The sequence below is a fragment of the Lagopus muta genome, chromosome 3 (assembly GCF_023343835.1).
Source record: "Lagopus muta isolate bLagMut1 chromosome 3, bLagMut1 primary, whole genome shotgun sequence".
In the NCBI taxonomy this organism is placed as follows: domain Eukaryota; kingdom Metazoa; phylum Chordata; class Aves; order Galliformes; family Phasianidae; genus Lagopus; species Lagopus muta.
Window position 1 is genome coordinate 63,358,640 of NC_064435.1, and position 20,778 is coordinate 63,379,417.

Sequence of the window (20,778 nt, forward strand, 5' to 3'; positions counted from 1 at the left end):
AGTAATTCTTTATGTGTCCAGTGCTTCCAAGAGGACAATTTTCTAAAACCAAGAAGAAAGATTGTGAGGCCCTATCTTTATATGAAAGTTTGAATGGGAATTAGGTCCTTCAGATGAATTTATTTTAAGATCAGAAAGCTTCATCCTCAAGAAAAAGGGGCAGTTCTGGTGGGGAAAACAAACCTTGGTTTGATAAGGAAGTGAATGTGAGTATTTCTCAGTATATGGAAATAATGAGGGAATAATACATGGCAATCAGTAAAAATAAATTGCTCTGGAATTGATAACAGAAAGCTAGAAATATGAGGGAAAATCAATGGCAGGTGTTTCATACACATTTAGAATAAAAAAAAGTCATAGGGATGGCATTGACCCTTGCAAATCAAAACACATAAAATAAATAATAATAATAAAAAAAAAGGTATTTGGTGCCAGCTTCTGGTTTAAGAATGTAAGGCTGCAAGCTAAAAATATTCTACTTGATAGCAACAGTTTTTTTTCAATAGAGGTCTTTTGTTCACTTGGAAGGAAATGAGTAAGGTAAAGCTCATTCAGTAACTAGGTTTTGTGAAGTCATCAATTAGGCCAAAAATAATTATATTTTGGATACGTTATGCATTTGAAGTGTATCTTTTAAGAACTATTGAAGAAAGAAGACTGAGGCTGTGTTTTTCTCTCCAAAAGAAAATTGATTTAGGCTTCGGGTTTCAAGAATTGGTCCCTCACTAGTTTTGAGAGTGCTACATTTGTGTGAGACTGCTGTGCTCACTGAGAATGGCAATGAATATGTCGTCTTGTGACAAAGTTATGATATAATGAAGTACTTCCAGTAATGAACTGAGTATGTATTAGAGAGCTGCGGATGTGGTCTCAGGGGTGTCTGTGGGGTATTACATAAGCTTTCAGGTGAGTGTGCTGTCAGAACTTCTCTGTGTGGATGGATAATGTGAAGGTGTATCTGATGTAGTTTCAGAAAATAATCAGATTTTTAGTAGCAGTTAAACCCCATTTTTTTTTTAATGTGAAAAACATGAAAAAGACTTTTTTTTTTTCCCAAAGAGAATTTTCAGATTTGTGTGCAGATCCTGCAGTTTTCTGAATACCTGTATTTTTATGCTAAACTGTTAATTATAGTGAAGAAGTCACATTTGGATTCTTGCATTTCCTTCCTCCTCCGTTTCTTTTGCTACTGCTTTGACAAGAATTGTCTTGATTGTTTTTCTCAATGTATTCTAAAATTCTGTGAACAGTGGGAGAAATAAAACCTGGCTTCGTTTGGATTTGTACACTTGTACTCCAACTCCCACTCTGTCACACACACCAGAAGGGAGCAGCCATGCCAAAGCCTCACATGCGCAGGTTGCCTTTCAGAGCATATGGTGATCTGAGGACAGAGATATGCTCACTTTCCCTGCAGTAGGAGAACTGGCTGAGGTTCCTCTCCTCTATCCAGCTCCTGATTCTTGTGATGCTTTCCTCATAGAAGTAAGCTGGCAAGCTAGTTCAGGAACTAGTTACAAATGGAAGGAAGAAATCTTTTCTTTCTCTGTAGAGCCTTCACTGTATTAAAACTGAGGCTAAAAATGCAAGTGTGCTGAATGCAGAAGTAGTAGTTGTGAAGTACTGGTTTTGTCCAAGTTAAATTTGGTGAGTCTGAAACTTTAGGCTGCCTAGCAAGCAGGCCTCAGAGCAAAGGAATTCATGTAACTTGGGATGCTTAAAATGTTCATGTAATACATGTTGTGTGGTGTATTACCATAAGTGGAAACATGTTTATTCTGTGTTGATGTATCATACCAGATTGAAACAGTCTTATCATCTACAAAATTGACTGTGCTTTTGCTTTGCTTCTGGTTTTGGCAGAAAATAACTTTGTAATCAACATATGGAGTTACAGTGTTGGTGATGATATGAATGTCATAATGTCCAGACAAGGTCCTGTAGAAAGACATCTGGAAATGAGACACAGTCCGTGTCGGTATACCTACCTTATCCATGAATACAGTCAAGGGTGAACCTATTTTTAGTGTTACAGGGATGCTCTTCGGTGCCTCAGAGTCAGGCCTGTATTCTTAAACTGGACAAAATCTCCTAATATATAAAGTAGGGAGTGCATTAGCACAGTGCTTCCTATCGGCCTTGCTTTTTAATTTTCTGCATTGCTTTTATTCTGTATCTTAAGTGAAAATCTTTACAGTGCTATTTGGACTGAACTTTGTTCTCTGCAGTTTCTTATTTCACTGATGATCGGTTGATAGCATTTCCAGTAAAGAGTCTATCTTACCAGAAGCCTGATGCAGATCCGCTCTAACGAGTTTTATTTTAGAACTGTGCTGGGGGGACATTTAACTCTCTGCAGATTGAGGGGTGCTCTCCAGAGCTGTGAATAGGAAATCCATTGTTTTCCCATTGAATTGGGAAAACCATTTGATGGTTGGAAAGATTTTTATTTGTGAGGAAAATGGGAAATAAAAATTGTCATAGCCAGAAGAAGTTAGTGTGTCTATGGCTCTGGTTTATTCTATAAAGGAAAGGCTTTTAGCCAAACGGCTGCAGTTCTCTGATAATCAATACCATGCTACTGTTTTTGGCCAGCCACGGTCCCATACATTGAGCACAGGGTATCTGTGCCAGATCAGCAGGATGAAGCAGCTACCAGACTTCAAAGCATGAGGTGTGAGCCTCGTGCTGTGCAGCAGCAGCCAAAGAAATATGGAGGGGGGGGAGGGGGGGGAGATAGGGAAGGAAAGGATATGAAAAAAGTTGATATTGACATTAAGGAAAAGAGGTTTCTATGAGCTAACGGAGGTTATCCTTATTTGAAACAGCCTGCCACGAGAGCTCTTGAGAAGAAGGATGCTTGTTGCCCTGTACCTAAGCCCGGTGCCCTCGCGCTTCGGCTCTACTTAAAGGTTTGTGGGGCAAGGAGCAAGCAGGCTCACTGGCCAACCTCGTCTCTCCGGGCAACACCTGCCCCACGCAGGCTCTGGGGTACGGGGCTCCAAGCTCGGACAGGCGGGCCCGGACCCGGGTGCTGCCCCGCGGGGGCGGGCGGCGGGAGGAGCCGGGCTGGGCGCAGCGCGGGCCCGAGAGCGGCCGGGCGGCTCGACTCGGCCGTCCGGACTAAGTTGACCGCCGTGCTGTGTCCGCCTCTCACTTTTCCGCCTCAGCCCGCGGCATGGCCGAGGAGCTGCTCTCTTTCCGGGCCTTCCAGAGCAGCTGCCCCGCCGGCTATGGCTACGGAGGCGAGCTGCGCGGCCTCCGGGAGCGCGAGTTCCCACGGCTCCGAGGTACCGTGGGCGGGGCGCGGCGGCGTGAGGCGGGGACGGGGGTGGAGCGGGTGGTTTGAAAAGAGAAGTTTTAAAAAAAGAAATAGAGGACGTGAGTCCAAATGGTGAATCGGCCCTGCCTGCGAGCGGCTTGCGGCTGAGGGGTCTCTGTAAATGATTTCTGCAGGTTATGCAGCTGTCTCCTCGCAGATACCCGTGTGTGTGTGCACCTGTTGCTTCAGGTCAGGTGTAATGAAGCTGCTGAAATAAATCGTGTAAAGAGAGGTGTTGATGCCCACGATCTGAGCGTTCCAAAATACTTAAGGAAAAAAAAAAAAAGAGGTAAATAACATCAGTGTGGGCATCCTGATTCTTAGGCTGGCCTTACTGTAAAGGGTTTCCCACTATTGCTTCTTCAGGGCATTTTGTGGAGATCTTGTGATAGAATCTGAGCACAAGTGTTGCATGCTCTAGGAGGACATGGAAAAGAGCTAAATTTTAGCAGCAGCCTGAAGGACTGCACTGTTAGCTAGGAGTCTGTAAGCTGATTTCAAATATCAGCAATGCTAGCTGCATCAGAGATGGCTGGATGACAAACTCGATGGTAAATTCAGGCCAGGTTCTGAAAAATAAGTGAGGTGTTGCTTAGACAGTTAAACAGATGGCTCATCAGAACTCCTGAAAGTCAGTCTTGTTTCTCGTGAGACTCCCTGTTTTTGAGATGAAGCGTAGCTGCTGGTGAGCGGTGCCTGCTGGATGTGCCTGGTGCCCAGCTAGAGGTCACTGCAAAGGCAAAGCATTTGGAGCTTATTTAGCTTTGTTTGGAAATGTTTTAGCTAATGTAGTCTACCAAGCTGTACTTCAGTCATGCTGCTTTCTGAAGTTCCTTTTACCATTTGTAGAATTTTAGAGTGTCTGCTTTTATTCTGAATACTATTTCCGGAGCTTTTAAAAATATTTTTAAAGATTGTAGTGTTTTGTTCATAAGTTGTCCATTCATCTTGGAAGCTCCTTGTGTCAATGTGGAAGATTAGTGTCCTGAACTGATGGCTGTCAATATTTGTGTTGTCCTACCTGGTATTCCTGACTTAAAAGTGGGGTCATCTCTCCTGTAGTCAAGAACCTGTGTCTTAAAGTGGCAGTAATATATAAGATTAGATTTCCCTTCTCTTATATGTGTGCGTATGTCCAGAGCTGCTGAGTTGGGTTTGCTAAAGGTCTTAACACCTTGTTGTGGATGCTACCACATGGGTTTTGAAGCTCTAGGTCTCTTTTGCCGTGCTGAAATATAATGGAGTTGGCTGATACACAGATTAGGCTCAGTGGTACAGGGGATTTCTCTGACAAGAAATTAGTGGGTGTTTCAGGAACATGAAGGAGGTGAGGCAGGAGTAGGAGTCTTGGATCATTGCTGGCTTCAGGTCAGCTTTATGGGTAAGTCCTGACTGTACAAATGCTGACTCTCAAGGAAGCCTGTAGCTGCTCTGGATATTGATCTCTGCTGGATGCCTTCCAAACTGCAACACCTCCATGCAGTTAATCCCTCCTGGTAAAGAGCATTATCAGCCAGGTCCTGGTTTTAAGTAGTCAATAGCAATGTCTTGCGCTGCCTGTTTGGGATGTGCCTCAAAGATTGTTCTATTGTTAAAGATGTATAATCATCCTGATTCTGCTGCTGACTTATGTGAACAGAAACTTTTGCAGTCCTTGTCTAGATGGCCATGAATTAAGCCCAAAACTGTATTTGAAGTGATAGCAATTTATGGACAGCACATAGCAATAAAGCCTGGTGCATGTCAGCAGTTGCAGAGATACAGTGACACTTGGTGATCTTTGCTGAGGACATCTTGTGCAAATGATGCTTTCTAGGGAAAGGGAAAACCTTCCTTTTGTGATACAGCTTTCGCTTTATGGTGTTAATACCTCTGTTGTAGCTCTAGTATGAACAGCTGCCCAAGAATCTGTCCAGAGTAAAGTACAGTATATGTGTGCTGGGACACCAGCTATTGGACTTAGTGTGAGACCAGGCTTTTCTTCCAGAGTTGGTCCACTTGTGATGTTACCAAAGTCTGGGGGAGGTCTATGCTTCATTGTATCAGAAGGCTCTTGTGAAGCGTGTTGAGGATTTTCCATTCAGTGTCTGTGATGGGATGAAAGGAGTGACTTGAATCAGCAGGGTTATGTCTGTCTGTTTTGTTACAGAAACCTTATATGTTACCTTTTAAGCCAAGGTTTATCTTCATGTTTATAATTGAAGGGCAGTTAGCTGAGGGCTCAAGCAGCCCCTTCTAAAAATATACATGGAGTCTGTGAAACTGATCCCTGTTCTACAGGCAGCAGTGTGTGTGCAGTACGTGACCTTGACTTTAATCTTGTGAAGAGCACACCCTTATCTGCAGTGTAAATTGTGCTTTTAAAAATGGATAAAGAAATCAGCGGGAGTTTGTAGGTTCTGTTGTTAAGTACTGGGAATAAATATGCTTCTGTGATTTTCATCGTAGCAAAGGAAATAGCAGCTTCAGTTTATATCAAGTTTTCAAAAAAGAAAAAAGCTGATGTGATTTGTAATGCAGCATTTAGTCCCAAGATACCTTTCTAGTTTTAGTTGTTAGTATTCTCCTCGAAGATAATAGTGACCACTTAGTGGAAGCTTTCCAAGAATGATAAGCAACTTATAGCTCCCAAATAAAAGAAACGTAGTGTATTAGTGGTCGTGTGTTCTTTAAGGACTGCTGGCTCTTTATTTGAGCTAAAACACACTGTCACCTTTAATGTCAAATGCACTGCCACATTAAATGTCAGTTGTCTAGAACTAATGTCCTACTAATTTCATGATTTGTTTTAGAAGTGTATGTGTGCTTATATACAACTAACAATAGAAACGTAGCTTGCATGTTTGAAAAAGAAGGGCTGAGTAAGCTTTGAATAGCAAACTGGCCTTTGTTTCCTTAGAACTCAAATGATGTGTCATGAACCAGACACTGATGCAAGAGTTTGTTCTCTTTTTTAGTTAAGAAATAGTTGTGTACTTGACCTTACACAAAATAATACCTTTTACTCATATCACTAGTAATTATTTGCACTGATACTTTTCCTGTAAGTAGAGAATGGGCTTGGCATGTTTTGAGTGCGTTTCAATTAGTTCTCAGTGGATCTGTTAGGAAAGGTCAGCTCTGTCCTCTGAGAACAGAAGAGCATATTTGTTCTATTGTGTGGGATAACCTGGAGTTTTAGCTGAGTTTAAGAAATGGGAAATGCATTCTGGTGTTTCAGATCAGAGTAATTTTGTTGATAACCAGCTGAAGCCACATAGATGAGTGTGTTGTGAGCTTGAGGAACAGGGCTCAGCTGTTGATCTGATTGCAAATGTGGGTGTCACCTCAGTTTCTTCACTGGCATGGGAAGGTTGTTGCCTTGTCAAACCAGTATTTCCAACAGCTTTATGTCTGAGGTTGGTTGGTTGTTTTGGGGAGTTTTTGTTTATATAATTCTCAGAAGAAATCTTTGTAACCCGATTTTATATATGTATTTATATATTTATTTATATATATATTTTTCTTTAAAAGAGAAAGCCAGCTCTGGTATCTGTCTTCCACCTCTACTTGTATTTGTTCTGCTCAGTTTCTGGTCGTTAATATTTTCTACCTATGAATAAATCTGTTTTTTGCTTGTTTGATGAAGACTGCATGCATTCAACAGAACTCTTGAGTGTTAGTACTTGTCAAATCTCATGTCCTTTTAAAAACTATGAGTAATGAGTAAGTTTGACTCACTTTTTCCATAGGCTATGCTTAAGCCATACACAAGGTATGTGGCATCTTATGATCATGTGCAGTACTTTGCTGTGAGTCCCTTAAAGCCCTGGCACCTATCACTAGCCATCATTAATCTAGGCAGCTACTGATGTGGGAGAGATTGCAAAGGTAAAAGGACTTCACCTGTGAGCTGAGATTGGTGGATGTTGATCTAGTGCTTATCTCTCCTGCCCAGTGAAAATGAAACCAACTTGTAGGGGAAGGATGAGATTGCTTTTGTTGTCTCATTGCCTGACTGAAAGAGCTGCTAACTGTGCTAGAGAATGTTTCTCCGAGTTGCCTCCTCTAGTTCATTTCAAACAGAAAAGAAATCTTCAGAACTTCTCCTTCTGGAAAGAGTAGAAGGTGGGGGAAAGAAAAAAAGACTTCTGAATGGAAAATTCCACTAAACTTATTATACCCTTGCTACCCACGCTTGGAATGCTAAGTCTTGTTTAGAAATGTTACAATCCTTTTTGAAAAACAAAGACTTGAGAACATTGCACTGCCACCCTTCACAGAACATGTCTCAGTTTTTTGTCCACAATGCTCTGATTCCAAGGAAGAAAGAGGAAAAAGCTGATTTCTCCTCAGGCTGCATTAACTGGAGTGCAAATATTCAGGATCTCTGTTTTTGTAGCTGCCCATCTGCATGCAGTCTTTTTCTCAAGCACTGATAAAAGGTGGTGAAGATGCATGATACAAAACTTCAGCAGGGTGGATTTGGAGTTGTTACACTGACTGTAGTAGTGAACCCTGAGGCAGGTACAGGAGGCATCCCAAAGGTTCTCTGTAAAAAAAAAAAAACAAAAAAAAAAAAAAAAAAAAAAAAAAAAACAAAAAAAACCCTACTTTTTATAGAAATCTAGGATTCAGAAAATGATGCTACATAGATTTTTAGGTATGTAGAATGACTTAATCAAGACATAAGAAAACCTGTATTTGCAGATGTTCAGAACTGGCTCTTTAGGGAGAGTAGAAGTGACCAGTGAGACCTATTATTGAAAAGCTGGAAGCAAATCTTCCTGCTTGCTGTGCAGGGGTTGTTTATGTGCTTCTTGGTGGCTGTGAGATCTCTGGCTGTTCACGTGTTCTGTCCTTGCCTGGATATCTTTGCAGCCCCTTTGTCACAGAGTGATTTGTTTTTTTGTTTTTTTTTTTGGTTTTTTTTTTGTGGAGCACATTTATTGTATGCAGAGAAATAAAGCAAGAGATGCTATTTATTGAAGGAGGCTGCCGGTGGACAGTTTGAAACACTGAAAGACATTGAGGAATGATGGCTTTAGTATGTGCAGATGGCACTGTAAATAGGAGCTGTGATACGTGTAGTGCAACTGCACAACTATGTGATGATTGTGTTGTGAAAACCAATATAGATGCTAATGTGGACTCCTAATACTTCCTTCCTCTTGGTTTCAAGATTTCGAGCTTGCTGGAGTTTAAGAAGCATTTGGACAGTGCTCTCAGTCATATGGTCTGATTTACTTTTTTTCGGGTGGTCCTGTGAAAAGCTGGGAGTTGGATGGAATGATTCTTGTGGGTCTCTTGCAGCTTGGGATATTCTGTAATTCTTAGTCAGCAGGAGTTATCTACATATGCTATTATTTAAAGTATTGCTATTGAAGAAGGACCGTGCGTGGAAAGTGAAGTGGACTTAGTTTAGACACCAGTGAGTCAGTTCCTGATGTTTTTCTTTGGTTACAAGCAGGAGGTAGTGCTGAGGAGTTCTTTATCTTGCCTGTCACGATTCATGGGCTGTCGGTGGTGTGCTCTGTGCAGAACTGATGCTTCAGTTGATCACGGAGTACTGAGTGATCTCTTGCTCTTTGTGAAGGACACCGCACTTAGTGAGTAGTAGTTGATGATATTATCATTACCATACTTCTACGTTGAACAGATTTTTAATTGAAGAGAGGAAAAAAAATCCCACAACTATTCAGGTAATGTTTTCTCTTTCTTGAATTGTATTACGCCAAGTAATAGATGTAATTCAGTTTAACTTCAGATTTGGTGCTTTAATACCCATAAAAAATGTCTGCTGCACTATTATGCTGGGTCCATAATTGCCTATACCACGTAGCACAATGTTTTTAAAACTCTAAGCCTCATTGGGAGTATAGAAGTCTTGTGGAAAAAGCCAAGTACCAAACCTTATAAACCAACTTAGTACTAACCTGGTGCAGTTAATGTGAACTGAGAATACTGATGTGCGTTTCAGAACTGCTTAGTTGGTCAGTTGGGACTAGATTCTTTACAGTGGGGAATAAATTTATGTGAACATTAGATGTTTAACTATACATGTGGAGATTTAAATAAAAAGAGATTTGGAAAGATACTTGATGGAAGTCTATAGATGCTGCAGGGTATCAGACAGCAATTTAAAAAGCTTTACACTTCTAATTAAAAGATAACATTATCTCTAAAATTAATGTCTGTACAAGATGGATATTAGTGTATGCAAGTATTAAAACAAGCCAGTGTTTGCTTTAGTAAAGCATGAGACATTCTCATATCTCTTACTGAAAAACTGGAGATGTTTTTCCTGCAAAATCCCATGTCAGTGTTTTGTTCTTCCTTCCATTGCCTTTGTGTGCTCTCCTATTTGTCCTTCTCTGTTACAATATTGCTGCTATACTTGAAATCTGTATTGATTTCTTCACGTATTTCTGTATAATTCTGTACTATGTTGCATGTTCTTTTGGTTGTCTATTTTTCTTTTTTTAATGATGAAATTAAAATGTTTTTTAAACTTTAAACAGGTATGTGTTCCTATCTTTCTGCACACATCAGTTATACTGGAACTCTTATGTAAGATCAAAACCTGGTACGTGCATCTCTTGAAGTTTCCATTGTAGCAGCAATCTTGATATCTGAGCTGTTCCTGAGAATTCAAGGGTATTCCCAGACTGAGGACAAAAAGACAAATGGAGAGATGAGCAGTCAGTTTTTGTTGATCAACTTGATTCATTGCATACTTTGTTTCGGAGAGATGCTGCAGAGGCATTGCTTGGATGTGAAAAGACTGTCATTGAATTCAGGAAGACCATACTGCAAAGAGCTGCATAGGAATAAAACACTGATATGAAAGGTTGATAAATGGTGAGGCAACACAGTATATTTGCAGAGCAGGAAGCTCGTGAGTTGCTTGACAGAGAGATGATATTTAGGAAGTAGGTTGTTGAGCTCTCAAATGTCTTGGGCTTTTTATAATAAGATGTCTTGGACCAAGTCACAAGAATATTCAGGGCAGATGTGCTGCTTTCTATGATGCTAGAATATTTGTAAGGTGGCTTTGGTCTGTTTTTCTTTTATTTTTTTCCCAATACCTTGCAGAGCTGAGAAACTTAAAAGTGCAACTAGAAAAAGATTATTTCTATGAATATGTCAACTTGGGGTTGGTGTGGTATTACCCTGTCTGCATACTGATCTATGTACACAAACAGTTTGGATCCAGCCACAAACCAATTTCTGTCACATCTGTTAACAGGAGATGTGGTGCATGGAGGTATTAGGGAAAAGATGGTGTCGAGAGCTGAAGGTGTGGAAAAAGGATGTCAGAGTTCTGGAGAAATGGGCATATGGTAGAGCAGGGAGGCATAAAGACAGACCACAACAAAGTAAAAAGTCAGGCTCCATTAGTTTCCTTGCTAATGAGGCAAGTTGTTGCACTCCTGGAAGTACTCTTGGCAGCCTGGGTAGATCCCCTGCAATGGTTTTCTCTGGCGCTTCACCTCCTATCCTGCTGTATCGAAGTGATGGGCTGGAGGCACCTCCTGCAGGGATGTGAGCCTGGGCAGGCAGATGCTGTAAGGCAAGCATGCAGGAAAACGTTGGTTTCTTTTTACTGGTATGTGAAATACCAGTATAAAATTGGAAGGCAGTCTTTGGGAGATGAATTGTACTTTCCATGCTGTTTTATTTCCCCCCATTGCTTTGAAGGTTACACTGACTCACTTTTCCTTTCTTGTAGCAGCTAGGTGAATATGCTTTTTACAAGGGAAGTAAAAAGTTGTGCTTTCTGTGCTCATTCAGCTTAGCCCCTGGCGCAACAGGATCTAAATGCTTTTAAAGAAGAAAGGAACATGACTGGACAGAATTTTTGTCATTTGTGGTCTTTCAGAAGGCAGAGATCCAAGGGTGTGATCTTGTAGTGCTGTGGTTAACTGATGAAGGGCAATTACACAGCTAAACTTCTGACAATATGTAGAATGATGTCCTAATTTAAAATTTGGAAGAATGACAGGAAGGTGTTTTGAACAACTGTTCATTAGGTTAATGTGGTGCAAATTAATTTCATTAATGCAAAATTAAACACCAGCTATTACTGTGTGTTCCCCTTTTTGAAATTATTAACAGGTGAGGTGAAGTTACACAGTAAGGAAGCTTGTCCTCTGATTTTTTTTTTCTAAAGGATGAAGCTGGGGCCCACAGTTGTCCTCATCTTTATGTCCATGACACACAGTGCGTTGAAGTTGCCAGCATTTAGTAATTTGAAACTGATTGTATCAGTGATGGGTGATGATGCACGTTGCCTTTTTTCTTTACAAAGATATGAAACAAAGATTTTTTTTTTATGAATGTTGAGTGAAATACAAGCATATAATAGAACTGTGTGAGTTGGTGACCTTCAAAGATGCCTTCTGTCTGACCCCCTCCCCCCCCCCCCACCGCAATAGTCAAGGCCATGAGTGTGCATTATATATATGATTTTGTGTGTGTATATATATATATATATATATATATATATATATGATTTTGTGTATGTGTGTATATATATATCATATATGTCATATATGATATATCATATATGATATATACAAAACAGCAACAGTGCCATTCATTTCCCAAGCAACTTACTCTGGACTCGTGTTATCTGTTACAATATACTATATGTGTGTCTGGCTATTTCTTTTAATATAAACAGTTGTCACAAAATATTACTTAACCACTCAATGGAAGCATGTGACTTTTTTGAATTCTGCTGTCGGCTTTGATTCATCACATACTAGGAAGATATTTACTACTTACAGATTTAGTCAATTTAGGAGCATATAAGCTCAATGAGTAGAGTTCTTAATACCCTGTCTGATCTCACTTGTGATGGCTTTGATAGAACATGTTGTCTGCTGATGAGATCAGATAAAAGCTGATAAATAGAAGTGGCTAACAAGAAAATACATTCTACTTGATGGTCTGAATAGAATAAAATCTAAGACAGCATGCAGAAGGAGCCTCTGCAGCCATAGACTTATTTTTCACCCTCGCGTAAACTTGTTACTATTACATAGCTGGGTAATGGGACACAATGCTCAAACAAAACTGTACTGCACTCTTTTATTACAGAGTCATAGATTTCCCAAATAATTTAAACACTTGATAAACAAATGGCATCTTTTAAATGCATTCCCTTAGGCATGTGAAGTATTGTGGCCTAAGGGTGCTTATGAGGCGTAGCGCCACCTTATCCTAGGTATTTAGTGACAGGCACAATGCTGCAAAGATAGCTTAATATGAATGCAGGATGATGTCCTTCCAGAAAAACGTTTTGTTGTTGGTGGAAACAAAGAAACCCATAGATCCTTTAAATTCATAAGAAGCACATTGGGAAACTCACAGTTTGTAAGAGCTGTGCATAGAACTTTTCTCAAAATGTGATCTTAGACATGCAGAAATCCCATCTAAGGAGTGGGTGCAAAGGTGTATTTAGAAGATAAAATAGGAAAATAAAAACATCACTGCATCTGAACTCCATTATAATTGGCATTCCTTGTTTCCTGGGACAATGTAGTCCATGTGAATGATGCTTCCCCAATTTATTTCCATTCTGTTGTTTACAACTGTTTTGACTGAGGAGGGTGTCAATGCCAGCTCTTCCTGGTAATAAAATTAAGCCATTTTCAGTATTTCCTCTTTAATGTTTAATCAGTAAACTGTCTAAGCATCTCTCCTAAACTCACAGAGAACAAAAATATAGAACAAGGAGAGAGGAAAACCATGACACTTAAAGGGACAACAACTCGCTGTGTACTTTAAATGATCCCAAGTCATCTTAACTTGCAAAGTTGGAATCTTTGTGAGAACCTCCTTTCTCTTCTCCATGGAAATTCTCATAGCTGTAAGTCTGTCATTTATCAGGGAAGTAAATTGCTGTTTTTCCTGAAACTGTTCCAAGTTCGTGTTCTTCTGAAGCTGAATTTGACTAATAAGTCATGGTGTGATGAAGTTCTATCTATCCTTTGTCCTTTAGAGTCTCTTTGAGAGTAATGGAATAACTTTTTAAATTATCAGAGAACTTGTTTTTCTTGAACAAAGGTAACTTGGAATAAAGGCTTTGATTTTGGATTTAAGTGTAGATTTAGCTTTTCATTAATTAGAGTAGCCACTGCTAATGTACTTAAGGATTGCTAATGTCTTTATAGTGTTGATGGGGTTGCTGTGCATGGAAGCAATTCCTCTATGAACAAACCACAGTAATTGAAACTGCAACATAAAGGAAATGTGTTTTTTAGGAAATGCCCTTTTCTGTGTTTTTTTTTCTTTCTGTTAATAAGAACAGTAAGACTTAATGCTATGATATTTTTCTGGAGAGTGATTGATCATGAGTGATTCCCATTGCAACTCCATTCTTTAAAGCCTCTCCAGCATCTGTACAACCTGAGCTGTAGGAATAGAGAGGGTGTGAATGAAAGGAAAGAAGACAGATTTCTAGTGAAAGAAAGTAAGCCTCTTTAATGTTCCTTTCATGGCTTATTGTCAAGTCCAGTTTTAAACTTCCCATCTTCTATTTCTTTAGAGGCCTGTGGTTTTTAGTATGGAAAATAGAATTGAAAATGGTCTCTGGGTGATCAACTGCAGCTTGGGGAAGAACCAGACTTCTGGCAGCAGGGAAGGAAGTAATGATGACTTTGTGAGGAGCTGCCTTGTGTTCAGGCTCAGAGAATCTCATCTGCTGGGCACAGGAAGCATTACTGTGCTATTTCTCCCTCTTATTAACTCAAGCCAGCTCTCGGTTATCCTTAGGAGCCTGTAATAATGTGGGGTTGAGTCCGTCAGGAGTTACGGAAAAGTATAAAGTTACACCAGTGCTTTTCTTCTGTTGAGGTTTTTCTTTCCAGCTGGTGTTTTTAAAGGACTGGGAGAAACGTCCCACCCCCTTTGGAAATGTCACGGTTAAAAAGGCCTGCTTTCATTGAGAACATTCATATATTCAGACTAGCTCTTAATGAAAGGTAATGTCAGCTTCTTAGCTCATAGGAGCTGGAGCTCACTGCTAAAAAATAATTGTGAATAGCTCTGTTCCTTTAAACACATGGACTGTGGAGGAGTTCACAATGTGCAAAGGCTGTCTGGAAGCACCAGATCGATACTCCCAGCTTTGCATCACTGAGCATGACAACTCCCAAGAGATTAAGGAGCTGTTACCATCCAAACTTTAATCAGTTTTTCTTCCGTTTCTGCAAGTGCAGAAAAAGATGGGTGTACTTGTGAATTGTCTTGAGGATTATACTGCATTGCTTCTGGATAAACTTCAGTGCCTCTGAAGTGAGGGGAACACAGCACCAGATTATCTTGTGACAGCTGTCAAGTTTCCAAAGGTGTCTGATGAGATCTTCAAATCTTGATGCTCAATACTTTATGGATACATCCAAGCTGTAATATGTCACCCTTGCTGCTGTTTCCTCCCAGTCTGGTGGTAGAAATGTGATTACACACAGAGCTGATCAAACAGCAGGTAACTGAAGCAGATAGTTGTGAATTATTAGATTTCCATGTTAAATGTAGAACTGTGTATAACCACAGAATCAGGGTGGCTGCGGCCAGCAGGGACCTGTGGATGTCATCTGGTTCAGTCCCTGTGCTCAAGCAGGGCCGCCCAGAGTAGGCTGCCTCTTCACTAAACAGTCATTACAATGGAGGTGTGTGTGTATGTATGTATATATACTTGTATGACTATATACATACAAATTCAGGAACATTAATCTGAAAAGAAGAGATAAGAAAAAAATACAGAACCAACAATTGTAGAGTCCAGACTGAAGATTCAACCTTTTTCTACACAATGTCATTCAGTTTCACACTGACTTGAAGAGCAAGTTTGGGCTTCAGCGAGAATTAGTATCTTATACAGTTAGAGTCCCAAACCTGATGGTATGCCATTACCAACTGAATGCCACAATGTTGAAGTTAAGCTGGAAGTCAATATAGAGTGTTAAAGAAAACAAAACAAAACCTTGTGGTATTGTTCATAAACAGTTGCAAGCATGGAGAATAAAGGAGTACAAATCTCTATCCCATTAAGAGTTTTCATCAGCAGCTCATATTGAAGTGTGTCAAAGGAAGACCATATCATTGTCCTTTTTTTTTTTTTTTTTGGTGGAGGAGGATGCACAGATACAGTGTGGTTGTTCAGAACGTGTAGCAGTTGAATGTTGGTCAGCTGCTGAAAGCCATTGTAGTTCAGTGCAGTTGATCTCATTGCTCTCAAATTTGTGTTAGTGCAATGGGTGTATTCAGAACACAAGCAAGCAGACAACTTAAAAATCCTAGTAAAACGTATTTGCCTGTGCTGTTTGCTAATTGTATTTCTATTAATAATATGTATTAGAGGCTTACTGTGTACTGTTATTCAAGTTAGAACATCTTCTGTCTTTTGCTTAATACTATAAAGGCAGATTTTCTTTTACTGCCTCTTCTGTTGCTTTTTTTTTCCCCTCTTGTTTTATTCAGAGTATAGTGGAACTAAATTGAAGCTGACTGTTCAGTATGTCTGTCTGAGGGCAGAGATTTATGATTGTTCCAATCTGTGTGGGTATGAGTTCCAGTCCGCTGTCAAGATTCACAGCAGTGAAAGATTCTTTTCTTGTGGTACTCTTCACCATTATTTTGTTACTGAGGAGTATAGCATTTGAGGAAGGTCATCATCCCATATGGAAGTTGGTTCTTGAATTGCTCTCTAGGAACATTGAAGTAATCAGGATGCTTTGGCAGAGGTCTGCTTAAATAAACTATTTGTCTGATAAGCAACAGCAGCAAACATAGGAATGAGTAATATGAGTGACAGTGCCTTCATAATAGGAGATTACAGGATCTTAATGGCACCTGATTTTTTTTTTAATTTGTTATTTTAACCACAGACATTTAGTATGAGAGGAATGAAACACAAATTTCTTTTTTTTTTTTTTTTTTTTTTTAATAGAGAACTGGCTGTGAGGGGCACAGAGAATTTTATCTGTTTAAGCTGTGCTTTTTTATATTGGAGAGAAAACATACTTCAAGAATGGCTATCTATAACTCAGGATTATTTAAGACCATTGATAGCGCTCGAAGTTCTTTAAGACAATATCAGGAAAATCTGAGTTTCTGCTTTTTGTATGATAATTCCTTTAAAAGGATTGTTTCTTGGGAAATTTTGTAACACCTGAACTACTTGTATATGTTAGTTTATGAGGCTCACTGAAGGAAGTTGCATCGTGTGCATCTGGGGAAGGTACTTGCTTCCTTAGGGGTGTGCCTGGGAATAGGCTTGAAGCTGACTACTGGCAAGTCCTCAAGTGTTAGCCACTGTAGTCAATTCTTCTGTAACTCATAAGGATCGCCCTCTTGTCCTCAGAGAGAATAGCTGGGGCTGCAGCCCCCTCCCAAGAGGTGAAGCAAAGCTTATGTCTTGTGGTGCCGCCAACAATGATTTGTTTTGTACATCTTCTGCATGGTAGTTTTGGTGAATAATATTTTGTCACTTTGCTAAATATGAATGAACTTCAAATGAATTTCACCTTAATGATAAATAAGTTGCTTTAAAATGCAAGAGATAGGAACCAAGTATGTACTGTAGCCTTAAATTTACTTGCTTTCAGGTTGTGTAGTAATGTTATGGCCAAAAGTACAAATATGACAAGTAGACAGTTCCAGGGTAAGAACACATTACTTGTAGTTGTGGTTCTTAGACTAGTGAGTCTATGGAGGTATTTGAGAATTAACAGCACAGAAATTAGCTCTGAGATATTAGTAAATGACTGCCTTTTCCATTTATGATATTACCATTTGTTATTAATTTGATCATTCATTGCCATGAATGAAGTTCATCTCACTTAAAATTCCTCTCCATCCTTGCTTCATGTTACAGAATTAATTGCTGGATTTCTTAGCTGGAGTAACTCTTTGTTTGCCATCTAATGTGTTTTTCCCATGTAAGAAATAGGTGACTAGCCATCTCTGGTTTGCCCTGCATCAGCAGGAGCAATTATATATAAAGAATGGACTAGGAAAGGTCTACAACTCCAGCACTTCACTGCTGGATAGCTTCAGAGGCTCTAGGTAGGAAATAGCTGCTTAGTTTCTAGTTAGACAGTATTTTCTAGATAGCATGTGTTGTCATAAACTGACAAAGATGCGCTGTATGAATGTGGAGTCTAATTTTGTCACTTAGTCAAATATGATGAGACAGTACAACTTGTGGCTGAAGGCCTTGACTTTTAAGCATGTAATGCTTGCCTGGGTTCCTTGAGACAAAATGCGATAGCTGATGTTTTGGCACAGTTGTGATTTTTAAACTCAGAGTTCAGAGATGAGGGAAACCAGGGAATATTTGTTGTTTCATGTATAATCCTTCTTCATTCTCAAAGCTAGTGTAGTGTTAATGAGGCCATTTGTATTTAGTGCTTTGAATAATTTATGGTGAAATCATAATTCTCTTTCATTTTTAATGTCATTAGTATTGAAAGAAACCCTTTAATTGAGAGGAATTAGAGCAGATGCAGGACTTAGTGAAGTGCAGCAAAATATTCTTTAGGTATGTGTTTATCAAGTTGGGGTAAACATGTAACTGCTTTAATGTTGGGCCTATAAAAAATGGAAAAAGCAACTGTGAAACTCATTTTTGCAGGACAGAGATTTTTACTAGACATGACAATCTGTATATCAGAAATAATAGTCTGTTATTGGGTTCGTGATACTTGGATATTTGTGAGTACTGCCAGAAATATATTAACTTCTCAGGTATCTCCAATCCTAGTTTTTAAAAAATGTGGCAAGAATACATAGTATTAACATAGCTGATATCTACTAGAAGGTAATCTGTTTACTTTCTGAAAGATACAAAAAATATCCCATTGGCTTCAAAAGAGTTTTGTATTATCCTTTTATTTGCTTTGTAAATGAAACAGGGAAAGATATTTTGGTGTTTAAAAGAAGCCATGATACGCTTTGCTATGATGCTTGACTTTTTTTTGGATAGCATGGTAATTTGTGGAAGTTGAATAGTACCTCAGAATGAATAAAACTTTGTGCCTTGAAAGAGTTTTGTGTCTGTAATGTCATTCTTATAAGCAAATGATTATGATGTTTAAACTAATGATGTAAGGGAAATGAACTGGAATTATTGCATTGGTTTCCATGTGGCTTCTCTTGCTTTACACCAAAGTGAGTGAGACTGGAAGAAGATGTGATGACTTCTTGGTTATTGCTTGACCAGAAATATCAGAATGTACAGTTGGAGGAGCAGTGTAGAATTCAGTGTGGAAGAGAGAGAAGGAAGATAGTCTTCCAGAGTCGTATGCTTTTCCTTATGTTCTTCTATAAGAAGCAACATGAAAACACTAATTATCACCTTCGAGTGTTACTTCTACATGTTTATTCATATAATCATCTCAGTAGTGTACACCAAGACATCTTTCCAAATATATATTTGGAAATGTGTATAACACATGCTTCAAGGAGCCACTCAGTCACCTTGATATCTTGGTACCCTTCTGAAGAAGTGGCTGATGCTACTTGGCTGTAGGAAGGTGATCTGTCACCTGCAATTGTAACCCTTGTTTGTGTGCCTCCTACTCCTTTTTGTTGGTCTCTGAACTTCTGGAGAGTGCACACAAACCCCCTGGAGTCTAAAGATGTCCATAGGTGCCATGGGAGGGGAGGTAGCAGTATACATAGGCCAGCATGTCAAGAAAGAAAGCTGTCTGTTGTTTCAAAGGTTGCTTAAGCTTCTGTGCAGATGACAATATAGCTCGCTAGCTTGGCTTGGAACCAAAAAGGTAATCAGCTCAGTACATCTAGGAAGTGCTGATTTAGTATATTTGTTAATGGTTTAACTCAGTCCAACTGAGCCCCAACTGAGCCTCATAATTACCTCAAAGGCTCTGAATCGGCTGCTGTTGCGTATGCTCGTGTTTGAACATAGTCCTCTCTGTTTCACAGAGGTAAGGTCTCTGTGAACTGAAGACAGAGTTCTGCTTTGGTTATTCATTGTAATACAATTAGAAATTCAAATAGATATTGGCTGGATTCCTTTTCAGTCACTGGACTTTAGAAAAGGTATTTCTGTCCCACTGCAACCCTTCAAAGGTCAAAGAACTCTAATGAATCTGAGGCTGCCAATAGATTGCGAGTGTTGGGAGGTGTGGCTGGAGGAGGAAAGAAGTGAAGTTTCGTGTTCAGGTGGTTCTTGACAGCCCCTGCATGTTAGTCTGCCCTTTGCTTTTGAGAGTGTATTTTCAGTCTTTAGGATTCCATCAGCGCAAGGAATGATAATGTCTGTGTCCAGTGAAAGGTAATGTCTGGAAAAGCCACAGACTTGTTCTAAAAAGCTGCATGACAATAACCAGCAGTGGATTTCTGTTGTCTTTTAAAGTAAAGACCAAACCTCCAAACCCTGTGTGTTGCATGGTAATGGTCACTTAACAAGAAAGCCACACACAGGCTCTTATGTCAGCACTTCAGGAGACTTTCATTTTCTTTTAGTTTCCTAAAACATAATGGACTTTACCAAAATTAAAGAAAAAAAAACAACAACAACAAAAAAGAAAAAAGAAAAAACAAAAACAAGAACAAAACAACCAGGGGATATGCTGAAGTGGCATGTTATTATAAGTAAAAGTGGGCCTGTGTTAAGCAGGTTTTCTCTTGCATATAGCTATGTTTGAGGTTAATCGTTAGGAGATTGATATTTCATTTCTTTTGTCAAAACTAGTTAGCACAGCTCTGCAGCTGTCATGATTTTTCGCTGTTGTGAAAAGCTTTGTTTTACTGTAATGCTACTTTGTGATAAACAGACCTCATTCTTGGCACACTCTTGGAAATGATTGTTGAAGGCTTTGAATCTGTGCTTGGGAAGGCACCTAATTAATGGAAAATAAGCTGTAGGAACTAATTTAGCTCAAATATAAGAAGGCATTAATAGAACACTTAGACCAACATATAATTGCGTTCCTGCTAAGTTATTGGTGGAAGCTTATTTATGTCTCTTAGTTTTTTTTTTGTTGTTTTTTTTTTTGCAACAACTGTTGTTTCCCAGTTGGATGATGCTTTTTGTGCTGAAGTATTATGATGTTTTTGGAGGCATTAGAAAAATAATTATTGAATATTCTGTATTTCTTTATATAAATATATATATATATATATATATAATATAATATATATTATATATAATATATATTATATAAATATATATATAAAATATATATAATATATATATTTTGTTTATATACATAAACAAAATAAAATAAGAAATAGATATATTTAATGAGCTATATTAGTGAAATCAGCATCTAATGCAGTCAATGACCTTTAGTAAAGGTAAGGTAATAGTGTAATCTTACCATTTAGGTTGCTTTCTATTTGAATAAGGGAAGAAGTTTTACTTGAGAAGCGATTTGCTTCAAATTATTATGAAGTGGAAGTGTATGCAATAGAAAAGTTAGTCATTTTTCATAGTGATG

At 39.0% G+C, this 20,778-nt stretch overlaps 1 protein-coding gene across 4 annotated transcripts in view; it reads left to right on the top strand.

The window, feature by feature from the left end:
• MOCOS (molybdenum cofactor sulfurase) overlaps window positions 1-20,778 on the top strand; it is a 214,586-nt gene that overhangs the window by 2,824 nt on the left and 190,984 nt on the right. The window contains exon 1 of one of the 4 annotated variants that reach the window (XM_048939647.1): window positions 3,061-3,290. The exons of 2 other annotated variants lie outside the window; for them this stretch is intronic. In XM_048939647.1, coding sequence (XP_048795604.1) covers window positions 3,179-3,290 — 112 coding nt within the window. In that variant the 5' untranslated portion in view covers window positions 3,061-3,178. Of the gene's footprint in view, window positions 1-3,060; window positions 3,291-19,514; window positions 19,611-20,778 lie in introns of those variants that run through there. One more of the 4 variants, XM_048939651.1, reaches the window with a different exon arrangement.